The sequence below is a fragment of the Eubalaena glacialis genome, chromosome 19 (genome assembly GCF_028564815.1).
Source record: "Eubalaena glacialis isolate mEubGla1 chromosome 19, mEubGla1.1.hap2.+ XY, whole genome shotgun sequence".
NCBI classification, from domain to species: Eukaryota; Metazoa; Chordata; class Mammalia; order Artiodactyla; family Balaenidae; genus Eubalaena; species Eubalaena glacialis.
Window position 1 is genome coordinate 37187708 of NC_083734.1, and position 10762 is coordinate 37198469.

Here is a 10762-nt window from a genome sequence, read left to right on the forward strand (position 1 = left end):
AGCTGCAAGGGGAGGAGGGGCAGTCCCAGCCCTGCCCAGACAGGCCCAGCCGCCCCCACAGCTGCCCTCCTCGCCCTGGGGGCAGCAATGGGGGAGAGCAGGAGAGGACTCGCCAGGCTCCTGGGGTCTAAGTCCCCCAGAACCAGGAAGACAAAAGAGGAGCCCCAGGGAGCGGGGTGGGCCTGAGGTCACCGTAACACGCCTGGCCCTCCGCCACCCAGGCAGACAGAAACAAACGTTTGGCCCCCTCAACTGGTCTGCTTTCCTCTGTAACCCCTAAATCATTCTGATGCCCCCATTTAAGAAACTTTGTGACCCCAGACTCTCCCAAACAAGTGGTGGAATGGGCCAGCCTGGGTACCAGATTTGGCTCTGAGAAATTGGGTTAGGGTTAGAGTGGGGGGAAATAGGAATCCCACTGGGGTAGATGATAATTTTGGCCAAGATGTAGGATGGAAAGGTGAAAGAACGTAATAACCTACTCTGCCCCCTTGGAGCCAAAAACTGATCCTCTGTCAACTTTCCTAGGTTTGGGGCCCTGGAGCCATGAGGCTTTTACTCATCTGACGTGTGTTAGGCACCAACTGTGCACCAGGCGTTTGAGCAGCCTGGGAAAGTGTGCATTTGTGCATATCCGGGGGTGCCCGATGGGTCCAGTGAGGAACTTCTGTGCACACCGTGGTTGTGTAACTGCGGCAGGTCTCTAGCTGGGAGTTGCACTAGGAACCTTTCCCTCATGCTTTTCAGCTGGGCGGGAGCCCATCGGATATCTCGGCTGCCTTTCATCACCTTGTCCCTGATAGGGATCATCCTGGGTGGAGAAATCGCTGTCGGTCACCCCCACGTCTCTCAAGGCCAGAAGGCCTGATTGACAGGCACACACCCACGAGGGTGGGGTGAGGGGGCCAAGGGGCTGGCCATCTCTGGGAAGGCAGGGAACCGGCATTCTTGGCAGGGGAGGCGAAAGAGGGGGCTTCCATGTGGAAGAGGAAGGAAATATCTAGAACCTTTTCATCTCCACAGGAGAAGACCAGGGAGGGACAGTCAGCCCAGCTGTCAACCCCGAGGGAGCGCCACCCTCCTTCTGCATCAACAACCTCCGGGCAGGATCAGACCCTTCAACAATCAGCTCAGCTCTGCCCCCAAACAAAGGGAGGTGAGGCTGCCCTGGGCTGCAGGATCAAAGAGAAGTGTCCACCCCACCCTGCAGCCAGCCTGGTCCTTGCTGCTGAGAGACCATGAGTCAAAAAGGAAACCGGAGCTGGAAGACAAATGAAGCAGTGGTGTGGTTGATGACTTTATTATGGCATAAAAAACACAGGCTGCTTCTTCCTCCTCCTCCCCCCCCCCCCCAAAATGGGTTCACAGCACTTAAAGAAAAAAAAATCCTACATTTCTCCTCTAGGGGGCTGCCTAGAAGGGGGCAGACAGCCAAGCAACCTAGATCTATAAAAGAGGGGAGCAAAAGAAAACCTATCCAAAGCCCTCACCAGCACACCTTAGAGCTCGGGGCCTCCATGGGAATATCCGTGCTGTCCTCTCCCCAACGCACATTTGGGAGTTCCCCTGAGGATGGTCACTGGGAAAGGCTGTCCTAGTGGCAAAGGGAGAGGTGGCTGGTTTCCTCAGCTGGAGGAAAACGGCATCTCACACCCACAGCGCCCTCCCTCTCTCCCCCTCATCCACCTGGCCAGGCAACCTGCAGGCACTGCCAACTCTCTTCTGCCCCCAGCCCTCTCAGCAAGGAAAGGGACCTCTGGTCGGATTAGCAGGAGGTAGGGGAAGAGGGAGCATAAAGAAAGGACATTACTTCTTAACCTACCCCAGGCCCATGCGTCCTTCAGGGAGAGTCACCCCATCCCTCTTAAGAAGGGCTCTCTTCTACACAAACATATTCCCACCCAGATCCCAGCCCCACTTCCCAATAGCACCCAGTCCTTGGACTGATATCCCCAAGGAAGGAAGAGATGCCGTGGGCCTAGGCTCCAGGACCTTGGCTGGGGTGAACAAGATGGGGTCTCCCTGGCTGGAGACCCCAGGCTCAGTAGAGAAACACACACACACACACACACACACAGAAACACACACATGCATGGGTACACACAACATGAACACACATGTCCTAATATTAAATAAAATACCCTTTGCTTATAACTTAAAAAATCAATACACAACTAATCCTTGCACAGGGCTCTGGGTGGAGAAAGAAAGGCAGGGAAACGGGAGGTCGGGGGGAATCTTAAGGCCTCTACCTGGAGCCTGGGAAAGCCCACTAGCTCCAGGCTCCTGCGGCCTGTCAGACCCTGCCCCCATCAGCTTTTTTCCTTTTGCCTGGCTCAGCCTCTTCTGGCTTCACCCCTCCCCACGTTCCCCACTCCAGGATCACCATCAGGACGTATTTCTGGCATCTAAAGAAGGGAACAGGGACAGCTTCCTGGACATCACCTCAGAAGGCAGGCCCCTTCCAGTGACAGGACAACTTCCTCATATGGAAGGGGAGCCCCACAAGAGATGAGATGGGGAGGAGCCTCCTAACACACTCTACAGGAGGGGCAAGGCTTGTAGGCAGCACGAAAGGGGAGGGTCGAGCTAAAGAAAGAGTGGGGCTTAGCTTCTCTGCAAGCAGATGGCCAGGCAGGGACAGAGTCCTCCACTCTGAGCAGGAACCGCTGGAGGTCCCTCTGCTGGGACACCCCCACCTACCCTCACCCAACCGAGGTCACCCTCTTCCTTCCATCCCTCAGGGGAGGGCAAATGCCAGGCACCAAGGGTGAGGAACTACATCAGTTCTGGAGCAAGGGCTCTTGGCTGCCTTGAAGGCCTGCCTGGGGTGACAGATGAGAGTGGACTACTGAACTTTACTTTTATAAAGACCAAGAGTTAAGGACTGAATCAGAGCTAGAGAGGGAAGGGCTTACTTCCACTCCCTGACCAAATCCCTTTCTCTCATTTTAGAGGAAGACTTCCTTGCTCAACCTCCACATCTGGCTCCCTCCTCCACCCCACAGTTCTGGCTGGAAGCTGTCGCCCATTCTGGCCCTCTTCCCTTCTTCCCTCGTGGCTCCATCACACTGGGTCTGGAAGGCTTAATAAGGAGGCACATCAGAGACATTATTTCTGCGGTGACAACCCTCCCAGCCAGATAGAAACTCCTCCCTTAGGGGGACCCCCAGCCTCTGCTACCCCATCTCAGCTCTCCCTCCGGAAACCCCGGGGTAAAGCACTCTAGGGGGGATGACAGGGACCCGGGCCGCAGCGCGGCTCCAGAGGCCCTTTTATGTCCGGGTTCCCAGGCGCTAACGACGTGTCCAGACAGCTACCCCCAGCGCCCGGGGCGGCCCCACTCCTCTCTGCTCCGGGGACGCGCCGTATCCTCCACCCTATCCCCTCGGCCCTCCAGCCGCCGTTGGGGTAGTCCACCCCAACCCCCCAGCCCAGGGGCGTGAAGTGAAAGAGCGAGGAAGGGGAGAACTGATGGGCACGCGCAGCTCCTCCCCGCCCAGTCAAACGCGTCCGTCCTGTCCAGCCCCAGAGACTAAGAGACCCCTAAGCGACCCGGCTCCCTGACCCCCGCACCACTTTCCCTCCCTCTCCATAAATAACCACCTTCTCTTACTCAAGCCACCCCCCCCCAAGGGCATCAGGCCAGAGGGCTCGCTGCTGATGGCCCCAGGGGAGACCAACGGGGAGGCGGGACGGGGAGGCGGGACGAGGAGCTCAGCTGCAGGGAGCCGCGCTGCCCTCGGCCTCGCGCTTGCCTTTGCCCCCGGGGGGCTCCGCTCCGCCGGCCTTGCCCTCTCCCGCCGCCGCCCCGGCAGCCTCCTCTTTGGCGCCCTCGTGGGTTTTCATGTGTTTGGCCAGGTGGTCGCTGCGCATGAAGATTCGGCTGCAGACTGCGCAGGGGAACTTCTTGGTGCCGGTGTGGGTCTGGAGGCGGCGCTGCAGCTCGTCGGAGCGCGTGAAGCGCTTGCCGCAGAAGAGCCAGTTGCACACGAAGGGGCGGTCGCCGCTGTGCCAGCGCAAGTGTGCCTTCAGGTGCGATGTCTTGGCGTAGGCTTTCCCACAGCCCGGGATGTGGCAATTGTGCAAATGCTTCTTCTTGCCCCCATCGGGCCCGCACGGAGCCCCCAGTCGCTCCGCCTCCAGGCAGTTGGGGCAGCGGCACACGGTCTGGCCTGAGCTGCGGGGCGCTGACCGCCGGGAGCCTTTGGGCCGGGCCGCCCCATCCAGACTGGTATCCAGCCCCTGGGATTCCGGGGCGGCTGCTTCCAAGGCCTTCGCCCCGTCGGGAGGCCCGAGGAGGTGCTGCCCTCCGGCGGCTGGGAGGAGGTGGTGCGGGTGCGGGTGTGGGTGGGGCGGCTGGGCACAAAGCTGGTGGTCTCCGACGTAGCCCCCCAAGCCAGCCTGAAGCGCCCCGGGGTGGCCAGGTGAGGTCAGCGCGCCCTGAGTGTGGGGGAGGTCCATCCAGCTGGTACCCGGATGAAGGTCCCACCACGAGCCCTCCTCGGTGCCTGGGCGTGTCGGCCGGAACCACGATTCGTAATGGTGTGACACGTCCGGCTGCAGGAGCTTGGAAGAGGGTCCCGGGGCCAAGGGACTGTCGCTTTCCAGGTCCTCGCAGGTTACCCGAGAGGAGTAACAGTGGGCATGGCACTCAGTGAATGTTTTTGAATGAATTCATTAATTTTTAAACTGTGATTGATTGATTGATTGATTGATTGATTGATTGATTTCCACAATGTATTTTCCTGTGTTGCCTACATAACTATAGTGAAACTCTGATTCTTATAAGGAACTCTTGGTGTTATGGGATGTTTAGGAAAGGCGGTGAGTTTAAGACGCTGTACTGACGCTACTAAAACCTCCTGGTGAAGGGACCTCATGAGCCTGCTCTCCGGTGTGCTGGCAAAAGAAAAACTGACCCTCGGTGCTCTCTCCCCAAGGTAGGCATCAGCAAACTAACAAGGGAAAGGAAGGAGGCCGCTAAAGATAGGCATCTGCAGGAATTGCTAATCCAGCTCCAGACACAGCCTCAACACCTTCATTAACCCAAAATGAACTGTGTGAAACTGGATTTCTGAACCACAAGACAGGTAAGGGAGTCTTTTCCAAAGCCAGGTGTAGAAGAGCTCTTTACCTTGAGTCTAAAATCGCCTTCGGGCCATTGAACGTACCCACTCTCATTTGCTTGTGTCGTGAGAAATCACAGAATTTTTGAGCTGAAGGGGTGTAAAACCCACACTTCTTACTGAAGAGTAGTCAGCAAAGAAAGTATATTGAATTAGGCTACAGCAATGTATTTTCTTTATATTTCTCACACTACAGCTGAACACAAACAACGTCTTTTTCCATACCTCAGAGCTTCCTATTGGCCACAGATAATTCACTTCAGAGATATATGCTTTTTGAAAAATAATGTTCTGGGTGGCTGGGGAGAGCCCTGTGGTGGGTGTTCAGGAATTCTTTCTGCTTTACCATTTAAAAGAGCTAATAATGGTTGGGGAAGCACCCACACCTTTTGCTCCCTGAAGAATTCCGTGCTAAACTTAGTTCTTTGCAGCTCTGTGTTGCATACATTTTAAGCAGTTAGGAACTTTGCACATGAGCAGGAATCAAAGTGAAATTCAAAAGTGGAACTTCATGGACCATTCGCATATTGGAGAGGCATCAGTGGGATTCCATGACAATGCTAATTTGAGTGTTTTTGCTTGGTGCCTTTTATTGCCCGTGCCAAAGATCAGTACTATGGAAAGCAGAGCGATTCATATATTTGAGTTAAACAAGTCTCTTGGCCTCTTTGTACCTTAGTTTCCTCATTTGAAAAAAAAAAATAAATGGCTCTCAAGACATACTTTCCAGAATTCATCCTGGGCTTACACCCAGCTAACCAAGAACTGCATGGTGTTTTTACACACAGTTTTTTACATGTATTCATCTTCTATTCCACTTACAACTTGTGTAAAAACTGCATTCCATGCCAGGCCTGAAACGTTCCAAAGCTCAGTTCTGTGAGTAAATTGCAACCAAGATTTCTACAACAAAAGACACAAGCAAAAGAAGAATAAAAATATATATTCTTTCAGAACATTTATCCTTTGGCAATAATTCTAATTTATATATGATGAAACATAACAACACTACTCCCTCCATACGCTAAAGAAATCTCACTGTGGAAGATATTATGATTTATACTTTCATGATTATATATGTGGTGCATTAGATACAAAATAGTAAATGCTCATTAAATACTTGTGTTAAGTGATCTTTATTTCTCCAGAAAGGCAGCACTATCGACATTTTGGGCTGGATAATTCTTTGCTGTGGGAGGCTCTCCTGTACACTGTTGGACGTTTAGTAGCATCTCTGGCCTCTGTCCACTAGATGCCAGCAGCATATACAGTTCTGACAAGCAAAAATGTCTCCAGACGCTACCAAATGTCACCTGCGTGCAAAATCACCCTGGTTGAGAGCCACTGCTCTATAATGATTCACTCTGATCTGTGTAATACTTCTCACACTAATCTTTGCTAGAGACAAAAAGGATTTGCTACAAAATTTTAGTAGTAATCTTAATCATATTTCCAAATGAGTAACAAATTAATTTTATTAAAAATTAAGCTTTACAAAAATTCCAAATATAATGAAGTTATATTTGTAACTTAGATAAACTGCAAAAAAGGTAGTGGTTCAAATGTACGTCTTTCGATAGACTGTATTTTACTGCAGCATAAATCTCTAGGAAAAGGAAAAGGAGAATATTGCCTCAATTAGCTATTAGATATCTAATTAGTAGGAATAACTAGTAGAGGTTAGAATGATAATAACAAATAAGAAGCTTTGGTCTAAACTCCAAACCTTAGGAATTATTATTTGAACCTTCCAGAGCCCCTAGCCCTGCCTTCACCTCTCTTAAGAGTCTCAGCTTCAGGATCTTCATAAATTAAATATACAACTATAGATCTTGATAGATTTTGGAGGTAATCTTTCCTGAGAGCAGAAGCATTGATTAGATGCCACCTTTCGTGGTCTCATCAAATTCTAGATTATGAGCTCAAAGTTTTTATCTCTATATATCATTATAATTTCTAATATTAAAAGGAATATTCTTATATTTACACACTTCCCAGTAGAGTTCTGTTTTTCTAGGCCAATTCACTACCAGAAGAAATAAAAGATACCCTTTCACACAACTTGAAAGGAAGTTACTCCTCTCATTAATATGTAGCTTTAATTCAGTATTACACTTTCTATCATATTGACTTTTATTCGAAAATACCTACTCTTGACTATAGCTGACTATCTTATTTCCATTGATTCCAGCTTAGTCTCTCATTTCACCTGGATGGGTATAACTGTCTTCTGACTGGTGTTTCCATCTCTACCCTCTCCCTTTCTAAGCCATCCTCCACGCAATCACCAGATTAACTCTCCGGAAGTGGTCTTCAAATACCAGCATCACTTGTGAACTTCTTGAAGATACGAATAGTCAGCCCTACTCTGGACCTCTGGAATCAGTAACTATGGGAGTGGAGCTTGTGTTTTCACAAGCCCTCCAAGTGGTTGGTTCTGTTGCAGGCTAATGCTTGTGCTAAAGCACTGCTGTGGTAACATGGTAGCTTGGCATGGTATCCCTGGCTTGGCCTCCAAAGCCCTAGATGATGTGGCTCTAAGCTCCTACTCTTCCCACTTGTACTCTACAGGTACTCAGAGTATTTTTCCTGTGTTTTGCCTTTCTCCCACTTTCCTGTTGCAAGCTTATTCTTCCCAAGATGTCCGTCATTGATACCCAATGGCCCTTCGAGGTCCCGTTTAAACAGCATTGCTCTAGTAACATCTTCCCTGATCCAATTTGAAGTCTTTTTTCCCTCTTTTGTGCTCCAATACCAACTTATAGCTCTCATTGCCCATATTCATTTCTTTCTTTAAATATAGCTGTTTTTGCAACCCATTTCCTCTGAGCAGAAACTCCTTCAAAGTATGGACTAGATCCTGCTTATGTGCATCGTCTATCATGTTTAAAGCCAACGCGTGGACATAAAGCAAACTCAAATATTTATAAAATCAACAAATAGCTGGGGAGTGGATAGAAGGAGGAAACGACTGTTTTAAAAGAAATGTAGTTTTATTACTTCATGGTGCCTCCACAGCACTTTGTCGTTATGGTTTGAGCTTATATGTTTACTTTCCCTGTGAGATCATGAGTTGCTAAAAGGAGTCCTGTCTTACCCGTCTTTGTGTTTACAACACTAGGCATAGTGCTGATCAGCATATTCTTTTTTCGCTTTTTTATTGATTGGCAGTTTTTTTTTAAAGAATGAGAATACTTATTCTTTTTTAAAGAATGAGAATACTTATCCAAATACCAAATACTATTTGGCGCCTGAGATTCTTTTCAAACCTCCACTGCTCAGATGCTGAGCAGTCAGACTCACAAGGATTAATGGGAGGTGAAGGCTGCTTCTGGTGTGATGTACGGGGTGGGGGTCGGGAGGTTGCCATTGGACGTCATTCCGGAAGCAAACATCAAGACTGTGTGGTGATAAACATGAGTCCCCGAGGTGGCTGGCCTGAAAGCCGGTTCACATCCTGAACTTCCCCAGCTGCCCGCTTGGGGGCAGGACCGGGCAGAACAGCACAGCCCCAGGCTGCAGTCCCCAGGCTGCAGGTTCCTCGGTCACTTTCCCATTCCTGACTTCACTCACCCACCCTAGAGGGATTCTATTCCCACTTCCCAGGAGAGGAGAGGGTGGCTCAGAGACGTTGCCCAGGGGTCAGGCCAGATGTTTTGATTTCCCGAACTCCCTCTCAGCCCCTCCAGGACTGTCCTGCCAGGGGTGCCAGAACTGAGGGGTCAGAGGTGGCCTCGGGCTCCATTGCGGGGGTGGGGGGTGGGGGGTGGGGGGTGGGGAGTGGCGGCAGCCAGGCAGCATTGCCGGTCAGAGCGAGCGAGTGAGAGGCATGAGAGCCGCACCAAAGGCCCCCGATAAGAATGCAGGTCAGCGGGAGGAGCTGCAAGGGGAGGAGGGGCAGTCCCAGCCCTGCCCAGACAGGCCCAGCCGCCCCCACAGCTGCCCTCCTCGCCCTGGGGGCAGCAATGGGGGAGAGCAGGAGAGGACTCGCCAGGCTCCTGGGGTCTAAGTCCCCCAGAACCAGGAAGACAAAAGAGGAGCCCCAGGGAGCGGGGTGGGCCTGAGGTCACCGTAACACGCCTGGCCCTCCGCCACCCAGGCAGACAGAAACAAACGTATGGCCCCCTCAACTGGTCTGCTTTCCTCTGTAACCCCTAAATCATTCTGATGCCCCCATTTAAGAAACTTTGTGACCCCAGACTCTCCCAAACAAGTGGTGGAATGGGCCAGCCTGGGTACCAGATTTGGCTCTGAGAAATTGGGTTAGGGTTAGAGTGGGGGGAAATAGGAATCCCACTGGGGTAGATGATAATTTTGGCCAAGATGTAGGATGGAAAGGTGAAAGAACGTAATAACCTACTCTGCCCCCTTGGAGCCAAAAACTGATCCTCTGTCAACTTTCCTAGGTTTGGGGCCCTGGAGCCATGAGGCTTTTACTCATCTGACGTGTGTTAGGCACCAACTGTGCACCAGGCGTTTGAGCAGCCTGGGAAAGTGTGCATTTGTGCATATCCGGGGGTGCCCGATGGGTCCAGTGAGGAACTTCTGTGCACACCGTGGTTGTGTAACTGCGGCAGGTCTCTAGCTGGGAGTTGCACTAGGAACCTTTCCCTCATGCTTTTCAGCTGGGCGGGAGCCCATCGGATATCTCGGCTGCCTTTCATCACCTTGTCCCTGATAGGGATCATCCTGGGTGGAGAAATCGCTGTCGGTCACCCCCACCTCTCTCAGAGCCAGAAGGCCTGATTGACAGGCACACACCCACGAGGGTGGGGTGAGGGGGCCAAGGGGCTGGCCATCTCTGGGAAGGCAGGGAACCGGCATTCTTGGCAGGGGAGGCGAAAGAGGGGGCTTCCATGTGGAAGAGGAAGGAAATATCTAGAACCTTTTCATCTCCACAGGAGAAGACCAGGGAGGGACAGTCAGCCCAGCTATCAACCCCGAGGGAGCGCCACCCTCCTTCTGCATCAACAACCTCCGGGCAGGATCAGACCCTTCAACAATCAGCTCAGCTCTGCCCCCAAACAAAGGGAGGTGAGGCTGCCCTGGGCTGCAGGATCAAAGAGAAGTGTCCACCCCACCCTGCAGCCAGCCTGGTCCTTGCTGCTGAGAGACCATGAGTCAAAAAGGAAACCGGAGCTGGAAGACAAATGAAGCAGTGGTGTGGTTGATGACTTTATTATGGCATAAAAAACACAGGCTGCTTCTTCCTCCTCCTCCCCCCCCCCCCCAAAATGGGTTCACAGCACTTAAAGAAAAAAAAATCCTACATTTCTCCTCTAGGGGGCTGCCTAGAAGGGGGCAGACAGCCAAGCAACCTAGATCTATAAAAGAGGGGAGCAAAAGAAAACCTATCCAAAGCCCTCACCAGCACACCTTAGAGCTCGGGGCCTCCATGGGAATATCCGTGCTGTCCTCTCCCCAACGCACATTTGGGAGTTCCCCTGAGGATGGTCACTGGGAAAGGCTGTCCTAGTGGCAAAGGGAGAGGTGGCTGGTTTCCTCAGCTGGAGGAAAACGGCATCTCACACCCACAGCGCCCTCCCTCTCTCCCCCTCATCCACCTGGCCAGGCAACCTGCAGGCACTGCCAACTCTCTTCTGCCCCCAGCCCTCTCAGCAAGGAAAGGGACC

General features: G+C 51.8%; 1 protein-coding gene across 1 annotated transcript; it reads right to left on the minus strand.

Moving 5' to 3' along the window:
• Positions 1-3717: 3717 nt before the first annotated feature.
• On the minus strand, positions 3718-9817 carry LOC133080782 (transcription factor Sp6-like). Its single transcript, XM_061176886.1, has 2 exons — positions 9593-9817; positions 3718-4614 (listed from the first exon to the last, which is right to left on the minus strand). Exons 1-2 carry the CDS (start codon positions 9815-9817, stop codon positions 3718-3720), a joined length of 1122 nt encoding a protein of 373 aa, XP_061032869.1.
• Positions 9818-10762: the final 945 nt, after the last annotated feature.

What these genes read in the sequence shown, in the direction of transcription:
- LOC133080782 (XM_061176886.1), bottom strand. Translation starts at nt 9,817, where the DNA reads ATGATCCCTATCAGGGACAAGGTGATGAAAGGCAGCCGAGATATCCGA. An exon ending in GCTCAAACGCCTGGTGCACA is followed by an intron (nt 4,615 to 9,592) that starts GTTGGTGCCTAA and finishes GTAACCTGCGAG; the next exon opens with GACCTGGAAAGCGACAGTCC.